General features: G+C 39.4%; 3 protein-coding genes across 11 annotated transcripts; 1 reads left to right on the top strand and 2 right to left on the bottom strand.

Annotated features, from left to right (window-relative positions):
• Positions 1-7,596, bottom strand: ftsj3 (FtsJ RNA 2'-O-methyltransferase 3). Of its 2 annotated transcripts, none has more exons than XM_068319379.1 (21): positions 7,449-7,596; positions 7,200-7,305; positions 6,601-6,647; positions 6,389-6,468; positions 6,141-6,240; positions 5,242-5,436; positions 5,048-5,163; positions 4,746-4,850; positions 4,460-4,560; positions 4,025-4,111; positions 3,805-3,936; positions 3,353-3,488; positions 3,027-3,223; positions 2,786-2,906; positions 2,561-2,642; positions 2,274-2,424; positions 2,057-2,151; positions 1,622-1,724; positions 956-1,139; positions 712-806; positions 1-618 (listed from the first exon to the last, which is right to left on the bottom strand). In XM_068319379.1, the coding sequence occupies exons 1-21, from the start codon at positions 7,513-7,515 to the stop codon at positions 384-386; spliced, it is 2,535 nt and encodes an 844-aa protein (XP_068175480.1). In that variant the 5' UTR covers positions 7,516-7,596; the 3' UTR covers positions 1-383. The 2 variants fall into 2 exon arrangements, with proteins under 2 accessions (XP_068175480.1, XP_068175481.1); XM_068319380.1 differs by having other exon boundaries at positions 2,274-2,400.
• A 440-nt stretch (positions 7,597-8,036) lies between these two features.
• plaat1 (phospholipase A and acyltransferase 1) lies at positions 8,037-13,149 on the bottom strand. Of its 6 annotated transcripts, none has more exons than XM_068320008.1 (5): positions 13,045-13,149; positions 10,044-10,093; positions 9,467-9,605; positions 8,677-8,945; positions 8,037-8,202 (listed from the first exon to the last, which is right to left on the bottom strand). In XM_068320008.1, the coding sequence occupies exons 2-5, from the start codon at positions 10,068-10,070 to the stop codon at positions 8,101-8,103; spliced, it is 537 nt and encodes a 178-aa protein (XP_068176109.1). In that variant the 5' UTR covers positions 10,071-10,093; positions 13,045-13,149; the 3' UTR covers positions 8,037-8,100. The 6 variants fall into 6 exon arrangements, with proteins under 6 accessions (XP_068176109.1, XP_068176111.1, XP_068176113.1 ...); XM_068320010.1 differs by having other exon boundaries at positions 13,041-13,062; XM_068320012.1 differs by lacking the exon at positions 13,045-13,149 and adding an exon at positions 10,920-11,126 and having other exon boundaries at positions 8,755-8,945.
• Positions 12,563-26,468, top strand: mfn1b (mitofusin 1b). 3 transcript variants are annotated; one of them, XM_068320003.1, is made up of 18 exons: positions 12,563-12,703; positions 13,121-13,278; positions 13,490-13,625; positions 14,126-14,288; positions 15,675-15,799; positions 15,885-15,993; positions 17,490-17,597; positions 17,825-17,978; positions 19,285-19,352; positions 21,007-21,128; positions 22,105-22,231; positions 22,524-22,628; positions 22,765-22,867; positions 23,628-23,854; positions 23,940-24,119; positions 24,313-24,509; positions 24,943-25,077; positions 25,761-26,468. In XM_068320003.1, exons 2-18 carry the CDS (start codon positions 13,131-13,133, stop codon positions 25,828-25,830), a joined length of 2,277 nt encoding a protein of 758 aa, XP_068176104.1. In that variant the 5' UTR covers positions 12,563-12,703; positions 13,121-13,130; the 3' UTR covers positions 25,831-26,468. The 3 variants fall into 3 exon arrangements, with proteins under 3 accessions (XP_068176104.1, XP_068176105.1, XP_068176103.1); XM_068320004.1 differs by having other exon boundaries at positions 13,093-13,278; positions 17,825-17,963; XM_068320002.1 differs by having other exon boundaries at positions 13,093-13,278.
• The last annotated feature ends 1,319 nt before the right edge of the window (positions 26,469-27,787 follow it).

Raw genomic sequence — 27,787 nt, 5'->3', positions numbered from 1 at the left:
ATGTGTGTATAATATTAACAATATTATTAGCAACATTTTTGGGAGCACATTTCTTATTATAAATTTGATTTGCTGTATTTCACAGTTCATTTCTATGAAACCACTCCTTTCTTAGACTTCAGCAAGACATGTATAACATGATCTTTTGAATAACTCCTTGTATGGCTTTGAGATGGATCAAAGCCATATACTTTGATCCAAGTGAAAGTATATGGCTTCTGTACATTTATGCCAGCTGGGATAGACTCCAGCTCCCCGTGACCCGCTATGTCGGATAGAGCAGAATAAATGAATGAATGAATGAGCTCACAAAGCTCCACAAACACCTGCCTGAAACTTGAATGTAGGCATGACTCAAAGAAAGGACACAGAGCAGCTCAAATTCATCTTCCTTTGCGCCCTTTACCAGTCTTTGACTGTCCACCTTTTCCTTTGCCCCCTTTAGAACGCTGTTCTTTCCTCTTCATTCCCCGCATGTCTTTTTTCATGCGGCTGTCAACCACTTTGAAGGCTCCCTTTATGCCTGCGGGCCGTCTCACCTTCCTTCCAGCTCCTTTTTTGGTCACAACATATGTTACTTCTCTTTTCTCCTTCCCTAGGCCTGCCTTCTTGTAAATACTGAAAAAATGAGACAAAAAAAGACAAAATGAAATTGTTACTGAATTAAGTGCCTATAAAGAAATGGATTTGTCATTGTACATGAAATCAGACCTTTTAAGCTGAGCCATCTTCTCCCTCTCGGAGATGTCCACTGTGTTGACAACGGCCTCAGCTTTCTTCTTAGCTTGTTCCATCTTCTTCAGCATCTGGAAAGGCCACAGAGAAATGACAGACTTAGATCTACAGATATGTTGTGACAAATAAATGATTTACAGTTTTCTAAAACTAAAAGTCTTCTTAAACTAAGTGAGAAGTTTTTATTCCCCCCCCCAATTTTTCATTTCTTTCCCCTTACCCTCCTCTTCTTCCTGGCCTTGGCTTCAGCTACTCGTTTGATTGGTCGGGCATCAATTTCCTTCCATTTTTGTTTATACTCCTCCACCATCTCCCTGGTGACCGGCACTGGCTTCTTTCTGTGCTTCCGTTCATCATCCAAGAACCACTCTGGCACCTCCCACTGCTGCTCTGAACTAGCAAATCTGTGGGGGAGATTGTATTATCTTAATGGAGAAACCCACAATTATTTAGTATTTTTCCTAAATGTTAAAAAAAATAACAATAAGAAAAATGTGAAGATATGCAGTCAGCAAACAAAAATATTTCTGCTAACCTTCTTACGGAATCAATAGAAGAAAATGTGACTCTCATAACTGTCCAGTTTTCATCAGATTCTGTGCTACATTTGAGGCGGATTTAAGTTTATATAGCAACTGGTCTCAGATTTTCGTAGTAGGGTGGGGGTGACTGAACTACACTCCCATGTTTGTTGCCACAAAGGACACAAAACATTTAATGGCTTTACGCACTGAGCTACACCAGACTTTGGCAACCGAACCTCAAAGCAGAATTAATATTTGCAAAATTTGGCCTTTTATTGAATTTGTTGGCAGTAAGAAACTAGAGAATTTCAAGAGCCTTATATCCTAAGTCCGTGGGCAGGTGGGCTCACCCACAGACACACCTGTGGAAGGAGCTGTCCACCAGGTCTCTAGCTTTCTTCTTAGATGTGGCAATCTGACAACCAAGAGCCAAACCTTCTGCATCCAGGATCCTGGCCTTCTTACCTGAGAGCACATCAGACAGAAAGTTATTCAACAATACGAAACAGAGATATTTACTGGTTTCAAGAGTAAAGAATTTAAAAAAAAAGACAAAAAAAGTTTCCCTTTTCTCTTCAAGTTCAGCAGCTTTCAGAGTGTGGGAAAAGGTAATACAGACAGACAGTGGTTTAATATTAGGATGGGGAAGGTTCATAAACGTTTAAATTACCATAAATAATAAATAGTTTTGTCGCTATATTGCGGAATGTGTTATTTGTGTGTGGTTCCTGGAGGAACGCATTAACCACGAGTAACGACGGCGCACTGTACACGACATATTAACATTTCTCACTCACTGGTTTTCTCTACAGGGACAACCTGGAAGTCATTGTCATCAGTGGCTCCTGGCAGCCTGTTGATCCCCTTGGACTCCTTCATCCTGCTAATCTCTCTGGAACAAGCAGAAAAATAAAGAGAGATTTGTTCAGGCATCATAAATAAAACATGACCCTTTATATAATATTTTGAAAACAAGCAAGCAAACATAGCCATCCATACTATATAATGTTTTACTTTTCATCATCACTGCTATCTGAGTCGCTGTCACTCTCCTGAACTTCCTGCAATGGTCCTGTTTCGTCTTTTGGTGGAGCAGCTTCCTCTTCCTCCACTTCTTCAGCTTTCCTCTTTTTGCCTTTTTCTGCAAGAAGATCCAAATGTCTTTCTACCTTACATTTAGAAAATGTAGTTGAAGAGTTCACATCCTTTTAAAAATGATTATTGTGAATTATGGAAATCTGGATTTAAATTGTTTTGATGAAAGTGTATGAATACATGAAAGAGAAGCAGAGCAAGCTGACCTTTTTGTTTGTTCTGAAGCCACTCGGTCTGTTGGAGCTCGTTCTCAGCGTCTCCTTCAAGGTCGATCTCAGAGAAGATGCCCTGCAGTGACAAAAAGACAACAGGCTCAGAGTCACAGCTTTTTACATTTGCAAACTGAGAAAGGTCAGGGATTATGTGAAGGAGTTAATTCACCATGATATAAACGGAATATTGAATTTTCAACCTGAATTTGTAAAATGTACCTGACTGAACCACAGGTTGGTTTCTCCTTCTTTTTTCTCATCTTTTCCCTCCAGTTCCACCAGCAAACCACTTTCCTGTCCTTCATCCTCCTCCTCCTCCTCTTCTGCAGCGAATTTCACTCTTCATGAAAAATACATGAATAAACAGTTGATAAAAAATGCAGTAATATGACTATTGTTATAATGGTAACCCCTTTTTTAAATCGAAATGCAGGTTTTTCTTTTATTTGAATGAAATTACTTCTTCTTTGGTGCTTTCCTCTCCAGTTCTTTCTCTCTCTGCTCCACATCTTCTAAATCCTCATCATCTAAATCAGAGGCCAAGGACATCTTGTCCTCCTCCCCATCATCCTCTTCCTCTGACAGATGGAGATCGTCTTCTCCATCCACCAGGGCATTAGCATCCTCCATGTCCCCCTTGGATATATCAGCGAGTGCCTGATGGAGAGGGATGAAAACAAACATTAAATAAAACTAGAACTGTAAAATTCAGCTGAAAAAACTAATATCTGCAGATGAACACTTTATCAAGCCATGTGTGAGTTTTTCATGTGTGTCAGTTATCACCTTTTTCTTATTGATGGTGCTGAGGGAGAACATGGATGAATCATTCGTATCGGCGATGGACACACCAGGCAGGTCCATCTTCAGCTCCACTCTCTCCCTTTGCTTCCTCTGCTCCTTCAACAGCTTCCTCTTCTTCCTAATGGAGCAGGACAGTCTCAAGATCTCTCTCTTAAAAGGCATGCAAACTCCAAGAACATAATTCGTATTTTTCCACTAAAATCAACAAGATGCTGGCTGAAGAAACACTAACCACTGTAAGAACAATAGTAACCGCACAACCCTTTCTGCAGGCTCTGTTAAATATTACTGTTCATAGGAAACTACAATAACACTATTTGATGCAAGTATGTAGAAACGTTCCAGAAAATTTAGGGAGAAAATTACCTATGTTTACAAAAAGGCAGCAACTTAACATAGCACAAAACATAAGTCAGGAAAAATTTTGCTCGCACCGTTTCAGCTCAGCGACCTCCTCAGTTTTCAGTTCTGTTAGTTTCTTCTCCATTTCTTCCTCCTCATTGTCCTCCTCCTCCTGTTTCTTTTCATGTTCTTCCTCTATATTGCCCTCTTCATCAGAACTCAAGCTGAAGAAAAAAAAATGAAGGTTTTTTTTCCTCTTTAATCCACTAGCATGTCTACTGCAATATATTTGTAAAATATGTTGTCCTTTACTCAATCGCCTGGTCAAGCTGTTTGGCCTCTGTCCTCAGTTTCTTTGCCAGATATTTCCTCAGCTTGGACCTCCAGTTCAGCAGCAGGCTGCAGATGAAGGAAAAAAAGCAATAGATAGTGTTGAGCAAAACAATTTGGAGTGTGACCTGGCAGTGGTAGGTGACAGTTCACCTCCTGAACCCTGCCGAGGTGCCCCTGAGCATGGCACCGTCCCCTTACAAGTTGTTGGTGTGCCCCACATGAGGGCTGCCCATCGCTCCACCTCCCACAATCTGCATGCCTCAGGTGTGTGTGTGTGTGTGTGTGTCTTGACAATGTGTGATATTAGAGTGGAAAAAACTAATTTTCCTACGGGGATTATTAAAGCATTGATTATTATTTTTATGGTAACAGAAAAATTGTCATTCTTAGAAGTGAGCAATGATAACGACTCACCGGAGATCTTTGCGGCCCAAGACCTTGATGTCACGACAGCATTCCTTTATCTCAGCAGTGGTAGTTGGATGACTCTCCAGTTCTTCATGGTCAAAGGTGATCTGAGTGAGGAAGACAAAGTTGGAGAAAATTGGCAATATTCTTCCACAATGTAATCTGTACAGCAACACAAAATAATGACACTTTCCTCCATCTCCCACCTCAAATTAGATCAAACAGGAATTCTTTATTTTTTTGGCGATAAAAACTTGTTTTTATGTTGGACAAAAGACAGCAGAGTTCTCACCTCACTGGCTTTGCCCAGGAAGTCTACAGCATTGTCTGCTTTCAGAAAAGCTGTCACTGTGAAACTGTGGAAGAGCGTCAGATCACCATCAGTGTATCCCTCTGCCTGGAACACAGAAACAGCTGCTCATCAATACATATAAAACTTTGGAATTAAATATTATTGACTCTAAATCACTAAAAAAAAAACATTGTGAGTGAAAAAGTTCACACACAACAAACAGCATGTTAAGATGGACTTTTACTGCACATCATTTTTTTTACAATGAAGTCATCTGTCTAATATACAGCATACATACATACCTTTGGTTTCTTGACAGGAATCAGCTCTCTCACTGTTTTGGCCTGCACCTCCACTTCTTTGAATGCATGTTTGGGATCGAAGAACTTGCTGTCAATTTTGTCTGGGGCAACAAAACCTGGAAGAGAGAAAACAAATTTGGTCAGATGGAAGTCAATTTTTCCTCTCTTCATCACAATCCATAGATGCCACTGACCCTGACAAATGACGAAGATCTCTGCAGATTCATTCCTAGACGCCTGTGGCTTTGTGGCTTGCACCTTCTTGAAGAACTGCTGAAATATCCAGAGCAGTGGCTGGTAATCTTTGGAGCGGAAGACCTTGGTGATGAAAATACCACCTTTGGTCAGGAACTCACAAGCCAACTTCAGGGCCATGAGGGTCAGTTGGGCTAAGGATGAAGCAGGGAGCACAGTGAGGTTTGATGTAATTACAACAAGTTGCTGTTCATCTTATATTTGGGGCAGCAGTAGCTTAGTCCACTAAGCCTTGGACTGGGGACCAGAAGTCACCGGTTCAAGACCTATGTCGGCCAAAAATATATACATTGTGAGCTGGCAGTGGGAGGTACCAGTTCACATCCTGAGCCCTTGAGCAAGGCATCGTCTCCTTACAAGCTGCTCATGGTGCGCCCCACATGAGAGCTGTCCGCCACTCCCATTATCAGCATGCCTACAGGCCCCATGTGTGTTTGTGTGTGTACGGACCTGCTGATATATATATTTGGAGTGGAAAAGAAGTAATTTCCTTACAGGGATTATTAAAGGATTTATTATTTATAAACTGCAAGGACATACTGTATGATTAGAACCAAAACTTTTCTTGAAATTATTTCAAGAACATTTAATTTTCCCAGATATTATAAGATGCAAATGTGACAAAATATGAATTCAACCCAAGTATTTATAGTATTTCTTGCTCAATTGATATTCTTTATTTAATCTAAGAAAAATGGAGATAAAAAACTTAGGTCAGGAATATAACTTCCTCAATGAAATAGATCAATTACATGTCTTCTTCTTCTGAAAATTTGTGTGTAGTAACTGCATGTTTTTTTCAGTCCAACCTCTTCGTATGTGCGTAGGAGGCACATACCTTGTGAGAAAGCGTCATGTTGCCAGTTGGCTCCCACATTGGGTGCGCCATCATTTAACACAACATCAACCTTCCAAGTCTGCAGCTCTTTTCGTATAGCCTGCACAAGAAAGACAGCATTTTACTGAACAAATTCATTGGAACTCTCTTAAGCCATGAAAAAACTATGTGCATAACTAGTATCTTATATTTATAAGTGTATTAAATGCACCAGTAATATTTAAATTGTGCAAAAGCCTTTGCCTCACCTGTCTGCATTTCTCAGTGGTGATGTCTTCTTGCAGTGTCACCACGTTCGGGATGGGCTTGATGGGCACCAGATCAACACCTGACGAGAGGAGACACTTCACAATTCTGACAGTATTTCATTCATCAAAATTACATTACAATTGAAAAAAAGGAATCTCCTGTAAAAGAAAAAAAAAAAAATTACAATGTGAACTGATGATATGACACTCACCAATAATGAGACTTGATACAGGCATGAACTTAGATGCCACCTGCAACCTGCAGAGAAATTTTCAAGCAAAAGCTGATTAATTTTCTTATTAATGTTACAAATTATATATTTAGTACATCCATCTCCCTCAGGAAAGAGCAAAAAATGGTAGTCCTAGTTGCGATTTTAACACGATTTTCTAATGTGATTCTCTTTTCTGCTGTACACTGCAACAGATCTAATAATAAAAAATTCTTGTATTTCTACAGTCTAAAGTTTCTCCAGGGAAGAAGAGCAGAATGTCTGAGAAAATATGGAATATGAACTTTGGCCTTATTCCAGGCAAAGGTATTTTCATATGTGACAGAAGGAAGACAGATATACAATCAGAAAGAAAATCTTTGCAGGTCCAGCCCTCTGCCAAATACTGTAATTTATATAAGATAACAATGCATAGTGTGTGGAGTGGATCCTCCTGTTCGTGGGGGGCTTTCGCGTTAGGAAGAAGAACATACCAAATACAAATTATCCCCCACATTGAATTTAATGTGTGTAATTACAGCCTTGGGACCACTGTTCATCATAAACTAGCATCTGATCGAGTTGACAAGTAAACTCACCATCCACCAGGAGCAGCACACAAGTCAACAAGAGCTCTAGCCTTCTGTAGAAACTGAAATTTACGGTTGAGCTGGATGAGTTTGAAGGAAGACCGAGAGCGATATCCTGAAAAAGACAAGGTGCATTAGTCAACATTCTAAAATCCGGATCTTTCTGCCATTAATGATCCAGCGAACAGTCCCACGAACCCCACCGACTACATGTATACTAAACATGTAAACGTTTTATTTAGCGGCGTGGTCCGGTACCTGTTTCTTTAGCTAGATGGTAGAACTTATCTCTTCTGGTTTTTCCTACTTTGACTTTCTTCCCCATTTTTATCGTTTGTTATTTTACAATTGACACGAACACAAAATTGTCTTAACCACTCGAACGGCCATGAACATAACACGTGTGGTTTTCTCGGCGCATAAATTATACGTCACTTAACAAATATTTCTTCTTCTGTTGATTTGTTTCTAGAATTTACCAGACAGTACCGCCACCTATTGTTTGTAATAGAGAATGCAAGGAACAGACGTGCTGAAAGAGAATCGTTCGAGTAATAAGAGTCAGAGAAAATCACAACAACAACAACAAAAAGGACCCCATAAATATAGACCTACCCTCGAAGCAGATTAGGTAGTACTTTTGTTCATACGGATTTTGGAATATATAGATTTGTGCTGCACCCAAGTACAAAAAGGAACGAGTGGAATTTTGTTCTTTATGTCCACTTAAATGTACCCAAAAACAACAAAAAACAAGAACAACAAAATAAATCACCTTCTGTATCATATGTTGTTTCTTAGGTTTGTTATTGAACAAATAACACGCTTTAATGCATTGTAATTAAAATTTTATTTTATCACAGCCGCATGAATGTTGTGAGACAAGCCCCTTCAGTGAGGATCACAGCTGTCAGAAAGGTCTGTTTCTGGATCGCGTGTTGATCAGCCCCAGGACAGAGAAGGCACTCGCAGCTGCTGTCACCAAACTGATGGCCCCAATGGCCCGCGTGGCCTGTGGAGACAGGAGGCAGAGGAGGCAGACTGAGGATCGCTGCATAGGAACGCAAGACATCAAAATTATCTTGGAAATTTCACCATAATAAATATAAACAAAAAATATGATCTTCTGTATTCCATTAACTCATAATTGGATGTGAAAATCAAAATGATTTCTTTTGCTTATGAAGGAATCGCAAACCGACAAATGGTTCTGTTAATACACAACACAATGTAAGGTGATATTCAGAGTATAGATGTAAGTTTAACAGTAAAACATAAATGTAAATCCAACCAGACAAGGCAGTCCTGGTAACTGGACTTCACTGACTTGCAGTATATGTTTATATACAGTGTATACAATATATACGGTATATACGGTATACAGTATATACACACACACACACACACACACACACACACACACACACACACACACACATACATATATAACACGCATGTATGAAACAAAATTAAGTGAGTGAGAGACCTGCTCAGACACCCCCTCCCCGTAACGCAGAAGGGTAACAAAGTGCTCGCAGTTGCTCCCCAGCAGATCATAAGACACCTCTTGGCCAATGAGGACTTGTGCTCTCTGGATGATTTCACAAATGGGCAGGGGTGTGTGGTTGTGGTCATATTTGTTGTTGACACGGTATGAGTCGCTTCCCACCACCTCCTTCAGCAGCTGCATGCGCACCACTGCCTTCCGGCTGAAGACGGACTTCACGCTTGACATGGCGGCTACAGGGCCTTCATCTGGAGAGGAAGAAGAACACGGGATCCGTAGTGTGACAACATTGATGACATCTATCCTTTCCAAAGTGAATAATTGGATTCTTGCATCTTATTTCTTGTAGGCGTAAGAAAGAAAGCCATTGTGGGGAGAACCAAAGCTTTATTAAACCAGTCGGTGTGTTTTATGTGCAGAATTGTTGGGTATTGGTTGCTGAAAGATTAGAGAAACACGTTTGAGTCTTGCAGGTTGCAGGTTTGAATCCCAGCACCAGCAGGATGTACTGTAGGTGTATAGGCAGTGTCTTTGAGATGACCCTTGACCCATGCTGCTTCTCTGGGCTGTTCAGCGTCCAGAGAAGCAGACAGCGATTGTACTGAGCCGCTAACTGCTATGAATGTGTGTAACTGTGTGGACGACAGGAGGGCATTCCTAAAACTAGTGACGCTTCTATTGAATCAATTAATGATAATGATAAAATGTCATCTCTTTCATTTAAGTTTGCTCCGCCAGTTTAGCGCCTCACTTTATGGTTTCTACTGACCAACAGGAGTTAAGTTGATGATGTAACCGTCTCCCAGGTAGAGAGCCCAGTGCTGATACGCTGGTCTGAAGATCTCAATCAGGTCACCTGGCTGCAGGTCAGCAAGGGGGTCAGGAAGGTCAGGGTCATTTGAGGCCATCTGCACACACACACACACACACACACACACACACACACACACACACACACACACACACACACACACACACACACACACACACACACACACACACACACACACACACACGCAAATGGAAAGAGATAAAGATAAAGCAGGTTGTATGTAGTAATTCTGTACATTTTGATGTAATACACAGTTTGAAATGGTCCTTTTGTGTCTGTAGGAAAGAAAATTTGGTTCAAAAATCTTGTTTGGATAATGGAATTATTGTATTATTGAAAATACTTAAAGTTGCACTCTACAAATTTAGATTATGTCATACTATTGTGTTAAACTATGACCAAGTCTTATATCTCTTGCTGTGTCTGAGCAGGGTCAACAGGGTCCTTTGTACTGCAAACTTTTTATACTACACTCACGCCTCAGATCACACCTACAGCCTTTCCGTCAACTTACTATGGAGTTTTGTTGTTGTTTATCCATCCCACATCATGCTTCCACAAATTCTGAGGAGAAAATATGTCACAGATCAAACAAACAAACCGAGCTATTTAATGTACAGACAGATGACTGGATGTGAGAACTGTGAAATTATATATATATATATATATATAAATCACACATATAAGCATGAGGAAGAACTAAAAGAGGAAGAGAATGCTGGATAACATTGAACAATGCACCCACACATGCTTTTAAAGACAACACACACTAGCTTACACAGACAATACACACCTGTGGTGCCACAATAGGAGCAACACAATAGGGAAGCCGGCAGAAAAATAGCTGGAGCCCAGGTTATTTCACAAGGGAAAAAAATACTCATAAAAATGTGTATATATATAATTTTCACAATTTCAAATCATGATTTAAAAAAAGTCTCTTGGGTCACTTGCACCAATAACTAATTCAGATTAAGTGAAATTCCACAGAGGCAGACCATAGTTCAGGTCAAAGCTACACATGATGGGATGAAATCTATATCAGCCCAGGAGAGCAATGAGTTTATCTATCTCATCATTAATGTATGATGAAGCCTAGCTGAAAACACAAAGCAACATATTATTTTACCAAACCAGAACTCTGTCAGATATGTTGGGGTTCCAACATTAAAATACACAATGTTTTATATCATGTGTGGAGATCTGGTATTTTTTCGTATAATCATATTTATTTTTAGTATAAACAAAACAATCTATTGAATTAAAATACAAACACTAGAGAAGTTAAGTCCTTTAAGTTCTTTTTGATGTTATAGCCTCACCACATTTAACTGATTCTCAAAGAATGAGTATAAAAAGGCTGAGAGCAACTAAGATACATAATACTTACTCAAACACCAAGAGCTTTTTCTTCCTCACCATCTTAATTCCCCATCATAAATCCACAGATCACCATAAAAATACAGCAAGAAAAGAGAAACAACGGAAAACCTTTCAAAGTTTCTAACGTAATAAATGGTTCGTCAAATATCTCAAAGCTAAACCAGAAGCTGGAGGTCCTGGTGGAGTTATTTCGGGATGTGCTGCTCTAACTGATGGCACTTTGTCAGCTGCTAAGGTCACACCTAATCGTACACCCATGGAGGCGTTTCCTCTCTGGTTCACAGGCTGCTGCTTTGAACAAAAGTTATTGTGTGCTTGTCATGGCACCGCTCACATTTGGTACTGACTTCCCTTAAAGCCAAGGTATGCTCACAATTTCACAGTCTGTTGTTAATTAAAAACATAACATGTAAAGTCATTTTTCTGATGCACTCTTGAGAATTCTTATAAGTGACAATCTTGATTCAGCTTGAAATGCTAATGTGATAGAATCCATTCTCCCTAAATTTTATATTCTATTAAATAGGCGCACGCGCGCACACACACACACACACACACACACACACACACACACACACACACACACACACACACACACACACAGTATAAACTTATTTAATTTATAATTAATAGTTGTTGTTTGCAGTATTAGCATATTTAAATTTCTTTGTTTGATTCCAGGTTTCCTATGTTATTAAATAAAGAACACGTGTCCTTTGTTTAATCACATATGTTCAGTAACAACACCGAATTTGAGTTTCGCCTCCAATAAAGGAGATCCCAGGGGTTGGATGCTGTCGTTGGTTGCTGATTGGCTTGCTAGAAATGTATGTCTCCACCCCCTATTCCGTAAAACGCAGGCGGATGTTGTATCAAGTTGACAAGAGAAAATCTATTTAGAACAAGATATTGGATGTTTGGTTTCAAAATAAAAGAAATGGAGGCGCACGAAGAGAACGGATAATGCGTGGCACACTTTAAATTTAGTTTCATAATGATTTAATCAACAACAATAAATATAGAACAAAAATGTAATTGCAATTAGAAACAATTAGAAGTTTCAAAGAATTATTTATAGATCAAAGCACTAACTTTGATCTATGAATGCACTAGCTTTGATCTACGGTCTTACATTGGCCTTCTCCGTCATCTTCTCCCTCATGATGTCTGAAAGTAGGTCAGAGCACTAGCTTTGATCTTTGATCTGCAAGTAGGTCAGGGTAAAATTTTGAATTTTTTTTGCTTTTGAATTTAGTTGTACTTTTTCCAGATAATGTTCAAATACACAATTTCCTTGAGAGTACCTTTTTATTGCAAACTGTTTAAAATCTTAGCTTCAAAACACATAAAGTAATATGGGTTTTATTAACATCTCAACAGTCACTGTCGGAAAAGTGATAAAAATCTGAACTTAGTTGATGGTATGATGACTCTTCCTAGTTGTTGAAAAACTAACATTAAACTCAAAAGACCCACTTCAAATAAATGAGAAGGCATGAGAAAGTCTAAACTATGTGAGTTTTAAGATAACAGTCACAGTTATTAGCATTAGCTAGCATATGGAGAGAAGCAGGAGCCACGGGGAAAGCTTGGCTCTTACTTTGAAAGTATTGACAGCCGGAAGTGTTAATGCTAACTTGACACGTGCTATTGCAAAAGGATACAAACAGAAGGTTAGCCGGCTTACAGCTGATATTTTTTTAAATCAAGGAAAGTGTTTGTATATACGATCTCAACAGAATCAGCATTGTTTTGTTATGACAAAGCGACACAAGCTGTTGTAGAACTGTGGTAAGAAAACACCGCCGGTTAGCTGCGCTGCTGTTATCCCTGCGCTTTCCACTTGTACGTGTAGCTAACGCTGCTTCAAGTGTTAGCTTGTTTGGTTGGCTCCGCATGCGCTCACTTGTGTACAGTAATTCTATATTGTTCGTAGTAACAATTTGGAAACGTCAAAGATACGTTTGTAAGTTGTATCTGAAAAAAGTTCCCCTTATTGTCATGCTTCATGCTGTCAATTTATTTCGTTCTATGCTACTGCTAACTTACGTCTACACTGACATAACGGTTTGATAACATTTCATGTTTGCATAAGAATTATTAAAAATAATTACGTAAGCTGTCTAACTTGCCATTTGCCCTGAAGACAGCTGTGTTTTCCGTGTTTTTTCGTCGAACAGTTGTTGACCTTCCGGCCGCTCTGTGTAGATTCCACACCATGGCTGCAGCTCCTCCACTCGTCCGATCAGATTCAGCTCTGGGGGAATTTTCGCCTCTGAAACACTTCGTCGTTGCAAAGAAGAAGATCAGCGATGTGTTTGAACAGCTTCTGAACTATGTGAGAGAGACCGCTGAGTTTGTAGAAGGTGATCTCTTTGTTTCTCTCTTTGTCATTTGTCACCTCGGTCTACTAAATAGTTATTTTATTGGAAATCAATAATGGTATCAGTTTTACAAAACTTAATTGCTCCTCATTTCATTTATGTGAAAGAACTTACAGTATATATTCAAAGGCTTGTTTATCACTTGGACTATGCTTTTTCTGCTGAATTGAGTTGTGTTTTCTGTGTTGTACAGAAACCAACAGGAATAAAGCTTTAGATAATATTGCGACTTTGGACCAGAAGCTGGAGATTCAGGCATATGCTGAAAAACTCGCTGTCATTAAGGAGGTGTTGATACGCAGACACATGAAAGTGGCCTTTTTTGGCAGGTAAACACAGCACAACAAACACCATATGTTACTTTCATTTTTAAATCTAATCTTTCTTTTTTTTTGTATATATTTTTATATATATTTTCCATTAATGGACCCTTTTCTGACACATTTGGTAAATTGTGTATAGATGTTGAAATCAAACTTCTTCTTTTACCAGTGATTCAAGTGGCACTTTTCCTTTCACTTCTGATGACTATAATCCATGATGTTGTTCATTAACTCGTTCATTTTCTATTGTTAATATCCAGCCCAGTTGAGACAGATGTTATTTGATCCATGCAATGCTTTCACTGATGTAATGGAAAAGCAATAAATGAACACACACAAAGATAATAGGAAAATATTTCATATGATTGGTTCAGGACCAACTTTCAAATTCCATTTTACGATGAATAATACAGTATGACATCTAGGACTCAACAGTTGTCTGTCTGTAGTTCAAAGCTTGAGTTGATTTATTTTCTAAATTAAAAATATGTTTTCCTTGTTTTTAGGACCAGCAATGGCAAAAGCACAGTGGTCAATGCCATGCTGAGGGACCGTGTGCTGCCCAGTGGGATTGGCCACACAACAAATTGCTTCCTGAGTGTAGAAGGAACTGATGAAGACAAGGCCTACCTCAAAACAGAGGGTTCTGATGAAGAGAAAAGCATCAAGGTACGTGAACCTCATTTAGCACGGAAGGTTCAGTCAGAAACAAATGTCTTCACACATTTTGATCTCTGTAACCTTTGCACTCTTATAAGTTTTTTGGCATAATGTTTCGTAAAAACAGATCTGAGTAACTTAGCCAATCTAATTGGTTGTTAACTTCAATCCATTATTATTCTGTTCTAGTGAAAACACATACTGTATATATTTCCAAATCTGAAAAGCATTGTTGCTATTCCCCACATTCCTTTGTTGATTGATTGTTGTTCACCTTAGGCAGTCAGAACGGCCGGGTGAGAAGATTGTTTCTGTCGTTGTAAATATTTTTGTACGTGCAGTAAATGGTCAGACACTTATGGATAGATGCTGATAAGGTGTGTGTTTTTTTCACCCTGATAACAGAACCATGTTAATGACTTCATAGTTGTTGTATTCAATGGTTTTATAAACAGCAGCTAATTTCTAAGAAATTTTATTAAATGCAACAATAGTAACAATGCTCATTCAATGGCGTTGATAACATGTTGGCTTCACTCACTTATAACTGAAACCCACTGAAGGGTATACCGTTGACAGTTTTTCAACATAATGAGCAGCTTTATCATTAACTTTCATATCTGTTAATGGTAGGACTAGGTCAATGTTATGGAACAACATAGGAAATGGTAGTGCAATTCACAACACTGTTAATTTACTACCTTAGTGGGTGAAACTGTAGTCTTAACTTTCAAGTTTTAAAGGGAAATGCTTGACTTAATGGTACATACGGTATATCTTGCTGTGTAAGTTAGAAAGCCTCTCACTAAAAACTAAAACAGTTCTTGCAAATAGTGATCAGCTCATTGGCTGCCAATGCTTTGTAGCAGTTGATCTCCTTTGGCGGACTTTCTCCTACACTCCAGATATTTATTGGTGTTTTCTTTCGACCGATCGCAAGATGTTTCACTCTGAGCCACACCATGTTCATTCACGGGTGGGCTCTGACATACGCAAACTTTGTTGCGTATCGTAAGTTATCGCAACTTGTCTGTCTTGCTCTGGTTCACCATTCTGTCCTCTACAACTGGATCAGTCGTTATGACTCTAAATTCCATGATTAGAAGCCTGATTTTTACTGACAAGCTCCGCCAGACTCTCTCAGCCCTCCCTGTTGAAAAATGTCAGTGGCAGCCAGGGAGTTAAAGACACAGCCTCGTAGTTCGATTTGCTTTTTACCTTAATCCCATGTTGCCTTAAATAAAGATTTCTGGAACAGTATATCACAAGGTAAAAATTATTTTGTTGGAGGTTTGTGACATTTAGAGGACAAACTTAATAGCTGCATAATGTTTGTATATTACAGAGGAATTATTTTATTGATAGGATAAATTGTCACATCTGTCTCCTCTGCAGACTGTAAACCAGCTGGCTCATGCGCTGCACATGGATGAGAGTCTGGATGCTGGCTGTCTTGTCCGTGTGTTTTGGCCAAAAGCCAAATGTGCTCTTCTTCGAGATGACCTGGTGCTTGTTGACAGGTAACAGAATGTTTCCTGGACAAAAAGTGTGATTTACACTTAGCTGTCAAGAATTTGAGTTTGTGACCCATCTTTCACTCCATAGCCCAGGGACAGATGTCACGTCACAACTGGACAGCTGGATCGACAAGTTTTGCTTGGATGCTGATGTCTTTGTTCTGGTGGCCAACTCTGAATCCACACTTATGAACACGGTAATGATTCTGAAACTCATGTCTGGCCAATATTCCTGAATTTACATATACTGGCAGTTGCTGTTGTTAACCTTCGAGGTTAACTAATGGGGTTTAAAGTTTACCTGTACATTCACAGTACTGGGTTAACAGCTGACTGCAAAACAGTTTTGCACCACAAGCATAAACGATAGCAAGATCTGTATGCTTCTAGTCATGTCAGCCAGCAGTGTTGACTAAACAGGTCAGTGTTGATGTTTTCTATGCTGACCGTCTACAGAGAGAATATTGCTCTGTGTGTGTGTTTCTAGCCACACAGGCCCCGTTCTTGGTTTTTCTGGCTCAGGCATTCATGCAATGTGAAGCTGCACACAGTCAGTCACAGAGCTACTTAACCCAACAGCAGCTCTTAAAGAAGAAGCAGCCTTATGTAAACCATGTCAGATCCAAGTACAGTGGTACCTCTACTTACAAATGTCTCTACTTATGAAATTTTCTACTTACGAAATTTCTGGGGAGGAAAATATTGCCTCTAGTTATGAAATAAATTACGACTTATGTAATGTAAAAATACAGTATCGGCTGATACTCACAGCTCCCACAGGTTCCTGAACGCACCATTCTCATAGCTGCTCTGCCATTGGCTATTACCTAGTATCTTCCTGGCATCCCATTGGCTAACTTTTTGAGTATTTGCTATGGACCACAAGAAAGTGACGTAGAAAAGAGGAAAAGAAAAAACGAAGAAAATAGTTTTTTTGTCCATACAAACAAAGCAAGAGATCATAGAAAAGCATGAAAAAGTGATGCGTTTGGTTGATCTCGCCAAAGGATATGGCCGTAATGCATCTACAATCGCCACGTTATTAAAACAAAAGGAAGTTTAAGGAGTTTAAGGTATTGCGTGGGTGATGGGAGAAATTCAAAAGGAGGACTGGAATTAGCTCTCTGGTTCGGCATGGTGAGGCAGGAGCGCATGAACCAAAAAGGGCAAAAACAATGAGGACAGCAGTTAAAAGATAAATGACCATCATTTTTATTCTTTATTCTTTGTTTTTACGTTATGCACAACTCTCATTTATTGTGTAATAATCTAATTGTAACATGTATTTGTTACATGTTTTGATGCATTTTTATGCTTTATAAAACGTTTATGTTGGAAGCTTGGAACGGATTAGGTCATTTGCATGGAAAACGCGTCTCTACTTACGTAATTTTCTACTTACGTAATTTCTTCCGGAACCAATTAATTTCTTAAGTAGAGGTACCACTGTATTAAAAGACTGTGTAATTCTCATCAGTATTAAAACGTTCTCATTTCAGTAAAAATAGAACGGACAAACAAACAAACAGTGATTTCTGTCTGGGTGTTTAATATACTTTACATTTGGGCAGTGAAATTAGGACTGTTTTGGTCAAATAGAACATTTTTATTTCACAAAATTGTTTTTGGAGAAAAATGACCTTTTTTATTTTCACATGTTTGATTAAACATCTTGCTTCACCTTTCCATCTAGGAAAAGCATTTTTTCCACAAAGTGAATGAACGCCTCTCAAAACCCAACATCTTCATCCTCAACAACCGCTGGGACGCCTCAGCAAACGAACCAGAGTACATGGAGGATGTGAGTCAAACCAAATGTTAAAATACGAAATTATCTTCTCGTCTTAACCACAATAGTGAAGAAAAAAATAATGTCTTGTGTTTTGGTTTGATAGAACACAATAAATCCCAGCGTTGACATTGAAAATAGTAATTTTATCATCTAATTTGAACTGTAATTCTATATAATTTATTTAATTTACTGCAATAAAGTGCAACACAAGAATGCAAGTCTTCTGCTGTCTCCAGGTGAGGAAGCAGCACACAGACCGCTGCGTGAACTTCCTGGTGGAGGAGCTGAAGGTTGTGGATCGTGATCAGGCGCCCAACCACATCTTCTTCATCTCTGCCAAAGAGGTGCTGAACTCGCGCATGCAGCGTGCACAGGGTATGCCTGAAACAGGTGAGGCTTTCACATCACAGTAGACAATAGAGCCACATTCATGAGGTGGAAAAGCGATCACTTGTCTGTGAGTCCAGACGACGACATGCTTGTTTGTCAAATCAAATTCATGTCATATAGAATTTTGAATATTGTCATGAAATTCAAAGTGTTACATGTGTTTCACAATCATCTACCTTTTTTTGAGTTTTTACATTTTGAAACTTTTCTATCAACACTTTCTTCAATTTTTATGGAAATACAGTACAGTAGTACCTTGAGATTCGAGTTTAATTCGTTCTGTGACCGACCTCGTAAGACAAACTACAGGTAGTCCTCAAGAAACAAATATCGGATTTACAAACATTAGTAGATATAAACATGTGTGTGCCGCCATAACCAACTACTGCACTTCCCCTTTCTGCCACAACCCCCGCCAAGCAGCATTGCTGTATATTTGAGTCTGCAACATTCGACTCCCCCCCTTGTCCTTGTGCATGTCTCTGTTTATTGCAGCTGATAAAGCGAAGCCTAGCACTAGTGGTACAGAGGTCCGTTAATTCCTGGAGGTTCTAAAAATGACAATACAGTAGGTGAAATCCACCTATTGCAGGCGTTAACGTTTTCACACTTTTCTCTTGTTTAAGCACAATCTTGATTTTACAATTCCAATATTTCCAGTGGACTGATATAAAGTCGAGTAAAGTGTTGTAAGCTTGATTATTATTTTTCTATGTATTGTTTTGGAAAAACAATATATAATTTAGGACGACGTAACTCAAACATAAGCCAAGGTGTAGCCGTATTTTATTTTATTATGTGTTGTTTTTATGTCCTGTTATTGTTTCTGGTATGTCTTAGGGATCAATATTTTTGTATTTAGAGTAGTAATGACATTTAAATGACCTCAAATGACAATTATAGATTGAAATTTGATAAATAATGTGTTACGAACATCCTCATGGAACTAATTGTGTTCCTAGGTGGAGGACCACTGTACATGTACTCGTAGCTCTAATAAATTTTCCCAATTTAATATACCAAATCATTGTAACTGTTCCAGCCTTGTAAAAAATCCCCAAACATCCTAAATTATAACAAAGAAAACATTTTTAAAAAATGTTTTCAAACAAGTTGTGACAGTGGCAAGAAATTACTGGATTATGTTGTGGAAGATTCGGGAACACAGTGTAAAATATCGGGACATTTGTTTAGCAAATGAACGCTTTATTTATTTATTTATTTATTTTTCTTTATTTTTGGCGACTTGTGCTGTAATGTTGAAGTACTGTACTCTTTATGTCTTTATTCCACTTTCATCCAACAGGTGGAGCCCTGGCTGAGGGCTTCCAGGAGAGACTGAAGGAGTTCCAGAGCTTTGAGAGGAGGTTTGAGGTGTGTGTGTGTGTGTGTGTGTGTGTGTGTGTGTGTGTGTGTGTGTGTGTGTGTGTGTGTGTGTGTGTGTGTGTGTGTGTGTGTGTGTGTGTGTGTGTGTGTGTGTGTGTGTGTGTGTGTGTGTGTGTGTGTGTGTGTGTGTGTGTGTGTGTCGTTGTCATATTTTAAGGCCACTTCTCACAAACATGTCTGAATTCAGTTCAGTCCTGTCTGAAAGATGCATGTTCAGTAAAACCTAGTTTAAAGTTTTGTGGTTAGTGAGTGAATATATTCCTCCCAGCTCTCCGTAGATCCAGTGAGTTGAAATCAGTGTCATATCAGATTGAGTCTAAGGTTTACATGACTACAAGACAACTGTTTCAATTCATTCTCAGCAAAAAAGTGTTTTTTTGCTGAGAATGAATTGAAACAGTTGTCTTGTAAACTGCCTCTAAAAGGACACCGATGCTGATGATGAAGTTATGGATGTTTGGTCATCAGTGGTGAATCAAATCAGTCTGTCTTCAAACTGGAGAGAGAAACCGAACTGGTGTTTCATTCCTTTCTTTACAAATGCAAACACTGACTGCCTGATGAGGTTATGAGCCAAATTTTAATTTGTTGCTCCAGCTATACTTGAGTTAGCTTACAAAAAATCCCTGCCTTGTGTTTATATATGTGTGTTACCAAAGCATGTTGTTAAATAGTAAAATAGAATGAACGGAGAAATGATAACAGGACAAGTCTTCTCTTGACTGAGCAACCGACGCGTCAGACCTGACTTACTGGCTCAGTTTCCTACCAGCCTCGCGGCTTGAAACTGGCCGTTGGGCCCCCCAGACCTCCACTGTCTCTGTGCAGTTTTCCATCAACCTGCGTCTTCATTGCTGAAGTCTAGATTCACTTTGGCGAGGACATCCATTTGTTTTCATTCTAAACTGATTTTTTTTTCTGTTGGTTTTCTTTGGATTTCTATATTTATTTTCCAGTATCAGTTTGATATGTTTTGGTTCTAGCAGCAATGTTACTCTAATGATCTATCAAGTACAAGCACGTGGTGTAAATGATCACTCTATTCCAGTACATTAATATACATTCATAATGAAATTTACTGTACTGTGACAGGGGATGTGAGTATTGTGCTTGTTCACCAACGCACAGTGGGAATCAGGTGGTTTGTAAATGTCCCTTAATGAACTTTCAACAGTAAACTTTCATTCACTTTGCATTACATTATTTAAGGACAGCAGCTTCTGTTTCTGATTTCAGTGATTTTACTATCAGGTTTCCCGATTTTAACTTGAAGCATTAACATTAGCAAATGTTCCATTGTGGTTATTGACATCACTAGAAGTTTGTCGGAGGTCAGTGAAATACAGGACACAAAATATCTGCACACTAGTGTCTTTTTCTATTTCTTTACGTCCATTCTTAATTGTGTACGCTTGATTTTATCATTTTGCTGTGGCTCCACTAACAGATTATTGTGACTTTTCAAAATGTGGGCTCTGGACACAAGATACACACCCTGCTGCTGTCATTTTCACGCCTGTGTTTCTAATGATTTGTTTCTCCTAAGTTCAAGTAGCAGGTGTCTATCTTGTCCCGTCGCATGCACCCTATCCAGAACAGCCCTCACTTCTGTCACAGTAACTGGTGTGTTGTGGCCTCGCAGGAGTGTATCTCGCAGTCAGCAGTGAAAACTAAGTTTGAGCAGCACACTATCAGGGCCAAGCAGATCACAGAAAAAGTCAAGAGCATCATGGATGCCATCAACATCAAGGCAGCAGAGAAGAGGTGAGTATCCTGTTTCATTAATTGTCATCCTCTTCTTTCAGCGGGAGTGTGTTCTGGAGGTAAAACTCTGATGCCGTATGGCAAAACCTTCAAGGGCTAATCCGTTAGGGATTTTTTTTGTGACACATATTGAGACAGACCATGCTGCATGGACTTGCTTTTCCAGTTAAAAAGTTGGTAGAGAGCGGTTAAAGGGAGAACAAATGAATAAGGTGGAGGATTTTAAGTACTTAGGGTCAACAGTCCAGAGCAATGGAGAGTGTGGAAAAGAGGTGAAGAAGCGTGTACAGGCAGGATGGAACGGGTGGAGGAAAGTGTCAGGTGTGATAGAAGAGTTTCAACTAAAATGAAAGGAAAGGTGTACAAAACTGTGGTGAGACCAGTGATGTTGTTTGGTCTAGAGACAGTGTCACTGAGGAAAAGACAGGAGACAGAGCTGGAGGTAGCAGAGATGAAGATGCTGAGGTTCTCTCTGGGAGTGACCAGGAAGGATAGGATCAGGAATGAGTACATCAGAGGGACAGCACATGTTAGAGGTTTTGGAGATAAAGTCAGAGAGGCCAGACTGAGATGGTTTGGACATGTCCAGAGGAGAGATAGTGAATATATTGGTAGAAGGATGCTGAGTTTTGAACTGCCAGGCAGGAGGCCTAGAGGAAGACCAAAGAGGAGGTTTATGGATGTAATGAAAGAGGACGTGAAGGTAGTTAGTGTGAGAGAAGAGGATGCAGAAGACAGGGTTAGATGCAGGGAATTGATTCGCTGTGGCGACCCCTGAAGGGAAAACCTGAAAGGAAAAGAAGAAGAAGAGGACGTCAAGCAAAATAGTCGTGCTGGCCTGGAAATTTATTCGTTGGATGTTTTGTCAAATCATAGAAGAGATGACTTTGATTCTTTTCTTGATCTCTATAATGAAATTTTTCCAATGCCAATGTGCATTTGTGAATTTTTTAACTGTCGGTGGGTCGGGTGTCAGGGTTGCAGCACTGGAGGACAGAGATTATCAGATGGACAGGTTGGAGTTTGTCAAGAAACAACTCAACCTGTTGATCAACGACATCAAGAAGAAGATCCAGGCCATCAGCGAGGAAGTGGCATCTAAGGTAACCATCGTTAGACGAGCTAGTAAATGTCCAGTTGAAAATGTTTTTCATCCACACTTATTTTCATAATGATGTGGGTTTCATCAGCATTTTTATTTTTGATTCCAAACTGATATATTCAAGTGGCCCAACATATGAAGAATTTAAATATTGTAGAAGACCATAGAAGGACATTTTCCTTTGAAAAGATGGAACCAGTCAATTCTGACATTTTTCTTGATTCAAAGGAGTTGTTCCTTTTTCCTAGACTCATGTTGTGTAGCTCACCATTGACTGGTTGGGTTTCATCCAGGTATCCAACGCCATGGGAGAGGAAATTTGCCGTCTCCATGTACTCGTTGACGAGTTCCACGCCGACTTCCACCCATCACCACACGTCCTCAAGATCTACAAATCTGTAAATAGTAATCTGGATTCGCAGATGAATTCCGTGTGATCAAAACTTTCTTTGACACAAGCTGGGACACTGGCTGTTGGAGAAGGAGACCAGAGTTTCTCTGTGTTCGCTGACTGATTCCTGTTGGTTTGTGCAGGAGCTACTTGCTCATGTGGAGGAAGGGATGGGCAAGAACCTGGCCTTCCGCTGCTCCAACGCTGTCGACGCTTCTGTCCAGACCTCTCAGAAATACATGACAGGTATTAAAACCGCTTATGTAGCGGTTTCAAAGAGAGATGAGCATATCTGGTAGTCCCAGTGGATTGTATGTAACTGATGATCAATAGAAGAATTTATGTAACTTGTAATAAAGACTCTGGAATAGAAATTTGCTTGAAAGCTTAAGTACTGCAATTCCGTCGTCATCAAAAATGACCTTGGCTCACATTTACAGTCAACAGTTATTTGTTTCACTTGTTGCTAAACGATTAAATCCTGTTGGTACTCAATGGGCTGCAGCAGCCGTCACTGTGCTATATTAATCTCCCTCATTCAATGCCATCATCCCATGGCCCCATTATGCCTCAGATGCATCACTGGGTCAGACATGAACACAAGCTGTGCCCAGTGACAGTTGTTGGAAAGGTGTTAACGTACCCCCGGAAAAGGACTCAGATGCTTCTGTGACGGTTATTTCTCTTCTATTAAGGAGAGATAACAAGAAGCAGGACAATTCAAATCTAATTCTGTTTTATTTACACGTTACGATAAATATTTTTACTGTTTTTATCAAGCTGTTATTTTTTCGCCATGTAATTCCCAAAAATAAATTTTTGTCCAGTGTAACTAAAAGTGTAATAGGTCATTTTAAATAGCCGATCAGTAAAGCTTTGAACATACTGCCTGTGCATAACTACAGCTTTAGAGTACAAACTCTATGGCAAATAATTCCATGACGTGATGGTTTCCATCTCTACCACTCACATAATTAAAATTCTCCCTCTATTTTCTAATCCCCAGAGACCATGCTCCCTCTGCTTCCCTCTGCGGCCCAGAACCAAGTCCACATGCTAGTGCCCAGCAGAAAGTTTGACCTGAGTTATGACTTAAACTGTGCCACAATCTGCAGTGACTTCCAGGAGAACATTGAGTTTCAGTTTTCTTTGGGTTGGACAGCATTAGTCCACCGCTTCCTTGGATCTGTCAATGCACAGAGAGCACTCAAACTGATGGATCAGAAGTTCCAGGTACTGTTGGCAAAGACCACCAACAGACTGGGATGTGATTAATGTCAGCAAGCTATAAATAAATAACTTTGCTTTTATTACTCAGGCATCTCAACCAGCACTGCCTCCTGCCACCACACCCTCGTCAGGACCCTGCTCCACAGTCGCCCCCGCCAACCATGAGACAGCGGTCATGACCCAGGAGGACTTGATGGTGGCCATGGCAACCAACGTGGCATCCCTCACCTCCCGTACATCAATGAGCATTGTCATTGTTGGAGGAGTGGTGTGTAAAGTTTCCAAAGCAGTTCTTGATAATTTCTGCATTCAGTTTGCAAAATTTTACGATGTAACCATGCACTGCATTACTTTTTATGCTTTTCACATTAGTGGGATCGTCAATGTTGACTTTTTTTTTTTTCCATGAGAGGATGGTGTAAATGTGAAGGTGCTGATTAACCTACTGTTTGTTTTTTCAGGTCTATAAAGCAGTTGGCTGGAAGCTAATTGCCCTGTCAGCTTCACTGTATGGCCTGCTGTACCTGTATGAGAAATTAACCTGGACTACGAAGGCAAAGGAGCGCGCTCTGAAGCGTCAGTTTGTGGATTACGCTACAGAGAAGCTGCAGCTCATCGTCAGCTTCACGAGCGCAAACTGCAGCCATCAGGTCCAGCAGTGAGTTGGATTCAGATTAATTTCATTTCTCAGAAGTCTAAACTAAAGAAAGGAGCGTGTGACACATTTTAATTTTAAAACTTCTTTTTTCCCCCATACACATTAAGATGGTAATTAGTCCAAGATGTTTTCTGGGAGCTCGTTGATTCTGTCTTGACATATTCAGGGATTACATCATATTTTCATCATTATAACAAGTAAAATATTTATTCTACTACCTCTGCTAGGTATCAAAGGTGAATTTGTCCTTTAAAGTGCACCACAGTGTTTATGCTGATTTCTAAATGATTATTTCCCTGCAACGTTGCTCAACGTCAGTCAGTCACCTACTGTTGCTCATGCACACTAAGCCGTGTCCCACCCAGCCTTCCCTTCTGCCATAAGGCTAAATAAGTAAACAAACGCTGAGACGCTGTCCCCTCCGTGTCACCAGGGAGATGGCCACGACCTTTGCTCGGCTCTGTCAGCAGGTGGACCAGACACAGAAAGAGCTGGAGGCTGAAATCTGCCAACTGACAGCAAAGATAGATCAACTGGAGACCATCCAGAGAAACTCCAAGAAACTGCGGTCAGTCTTTGTCCTGCTGTTGGAGGCAGCATGAGGGGTGGAGATGTTGGGGAGATTACATACTGTTTGAAAGACAAATGTCCTAAAATGATATAAATAGTCCGACAGAGAATGCAACAAAAACATCTACACTGTGTGCAATTATTAGGCAAGTGATTATTTTGACAGTTTCATTTTATCAATATTTTCCAACTCTAAGCTGCATAAATTTGAATTATTGGATTTAATGCACATCCGGTGATATGTTTTTGTGTAATGAGGGAGGGTGTGACCTCAGGCTATCAACTTTCTATATTAAGGTGTGCTTAATTATGTGGCAGATTATTCTCCCTAGAAAAAATTGGACTAAATGATATTCTTTTAAGAAAACCAAGTCCTCACTTCTGCTACTTAGAAGTTCAGGATAGAGGGTTTAATATTTTGAATTGATCAAGAGTGTTGCTGTTGTACAACAACATAAATCCTCAAAAATACAACTTGTCCAATAACTGCGCATGCAGTGTAAACAAATCCACAGAGAGTGTTTGCTAATACACAGAAAGGTGTGGCGTGAAAAAAAAGATATTTTGGCAGGTCTAGGAAGGAGCTGTTCACTCATGATCTACACAAACTGTTTAATTCTCTGAGTTTAGGTGTCCGTGGAGATAAAGTGGTCTGAGAATGTGGTTTTCTTTCCTCTGCAGACATAAAGCAACAGCACTGGAGAAACAGTTGGAGGCGTTCACAAACCAGTACCTCCAGCCTCAACAGTGAGTTCCTCCGCAACACTTCCCAGCTGGATTCTTGTTGAGTCAATAAGTCATCCTGCAGGCGCCGCCTCACAGTGCCTGGTCCTCATCACCTAAACTACACCACAGTGTCCCTGCAGAGAAGCGCTGAAAAGAGGACTCACCCTCCAACCAAGAGTTAATCTACAGATATTTTGATAATCAACCAAATGTTAGCTATTTTCAAGAGACGGTTCCCAAACATCTGCAGCCTCTCAAATATGAACTTTTTTTCGTCCTTTTTCTTAACTTTTAACTTTAATCTTTCTTTTTACTTTGTAGACTAGTTTCTATTTGGAGAACTAAATTAATCTGTAGCTTCACCCTTCGTAAACAGAGGAGCATGAAGACCCAGGCAGTATTGTCCTCTTCTCCAGACATTCATGTGCTTCAGAATCTGTAAAAACACAAAAAGACTCGTGCACAGACTCAAGGAGAGATGTGATCAGGGCTGGTACGAAGGGTAAAGCTTGGGTGCTACCTTCAGACACTTCCTAACTTGACATTAAATGTGAAAATGCCTTTTTTTTGGAAACAAATGAGATTTTGTGTCTGCAAGACTGTATATGTACTATATGTCCAAGCAATTAATTAGGAACAGAAAATAAATATATTTAATAACAAGAGGTTTGTTTTTCTCAATTGTAAGAATCCAGTCTGCAGAATTAGAAATTCATGTTTCACATACTAAAATATCTTTTATTTTCTTATATAAAAACTGTATAGAATGATTTGAATTATATTTTGTAATATGCGGTTGTATTTATTCACATAAGGTTTGTGATAATTCACCATTTTGAACATATACACTTCTCATTTTGTGTTTTGAAATACTTCCTAATTTGTCATGTTGAGTTGAATCGTTCAGTGTGAGCGATAATGTTCTCATGATCAGGACGTTTCATTCATACATGAATGTCTGAAGCTCGTGGCTGAACAGGCGGCTGAAGGGCTCTGATGGAGGACACGTCCAGCAAACCAATGTCCTCCTGCAGCTCCTGGAACATTGAATCTAGGCGGCTTTCATCGATGTATGTTTTATGGTTCCACCTCTGAAAGTAATTTGTCAAGCTATCCAGTGTTACAACACAGCTTTTGGTTTAAAGTACAACTTTTTAAAAAATGTTTCTCTGTCAAATAAACTGCTGTAAAAAATTGTCTTAGTTTTAAATCAGGAGCAAACTGCTGAGCTTTTGTAATTTTTACTGTAAAATACAGTACTCAGTTTTGCCCTGAAGTGTAACCTTTATAATAGCACAAATATGAAACCCTTCTGAGGTAAAACATGCTGAAAAATTTCCAAATCATCAGGTGCATGACTTGGATGCTTCATTGTTTTAGACGTAGATGAGTCAACAACACTGTTCACACTTCTATTCAGTCTTCATAAAGGAGGATAGCAGGATGTTTTATTGGTTAGAAGCTTTTTTTTATTGATTACAATAACTCATGGCAACATATTGGTATCACCAAGCCACTGTACAAATACAAAAAAAAAGGTCTGGTGTGAAAAGACTATAAAAATTATTCCGTAACAAGTGATTATAATTCCACACAATAGCACTGTAAGAGTTATCATGGCACCAAGTCCCTGGTCTTAACTGGCTTAAAAGAAAATAAGATTAAACATTGTCAGCACAATAAGCTTTAGAGTCAAAGGGCAGTGCATTATTCCATGATGGTGCGCTTGATCGTGTGACATTAATTCAAGTGGTGAATTCTTTTATCCTGTATAGTTTACCAGAAGCTTAAAACAACTTCTCCAATTCAAATACCAAATCAAAGTCATGCAAATACAGTCCTTCAAATACTGCCTGAACTTGACACTTTTTTTCACGTTTGATATCTGCTTGTTTGACTTCATACTACTGTATACTGTAAATGCACGGAGTAAGCCAATTAACAGAAAAACAATACACCAGCTGTGACTAACAGTTAAAACT

Source organism: Antennarius striatus, chromosome 7 (assembly GCF_040054535.1).
Source record: "Antennarius striatus isolate MH-2024 chromosome 7, ASM4005453v1, whole genome shotgun sequence".
Taxonomy (NCBI): domain Eukaryota; kingdom Metazoa; phylum Chordata; class Actinopteri; order Lophiiformes; family Antennariidae; genus Antennarius; species Antennarius striatus.
This window is presented reverse-complemented; position numbering and strand designations above follow the sequence as displayed.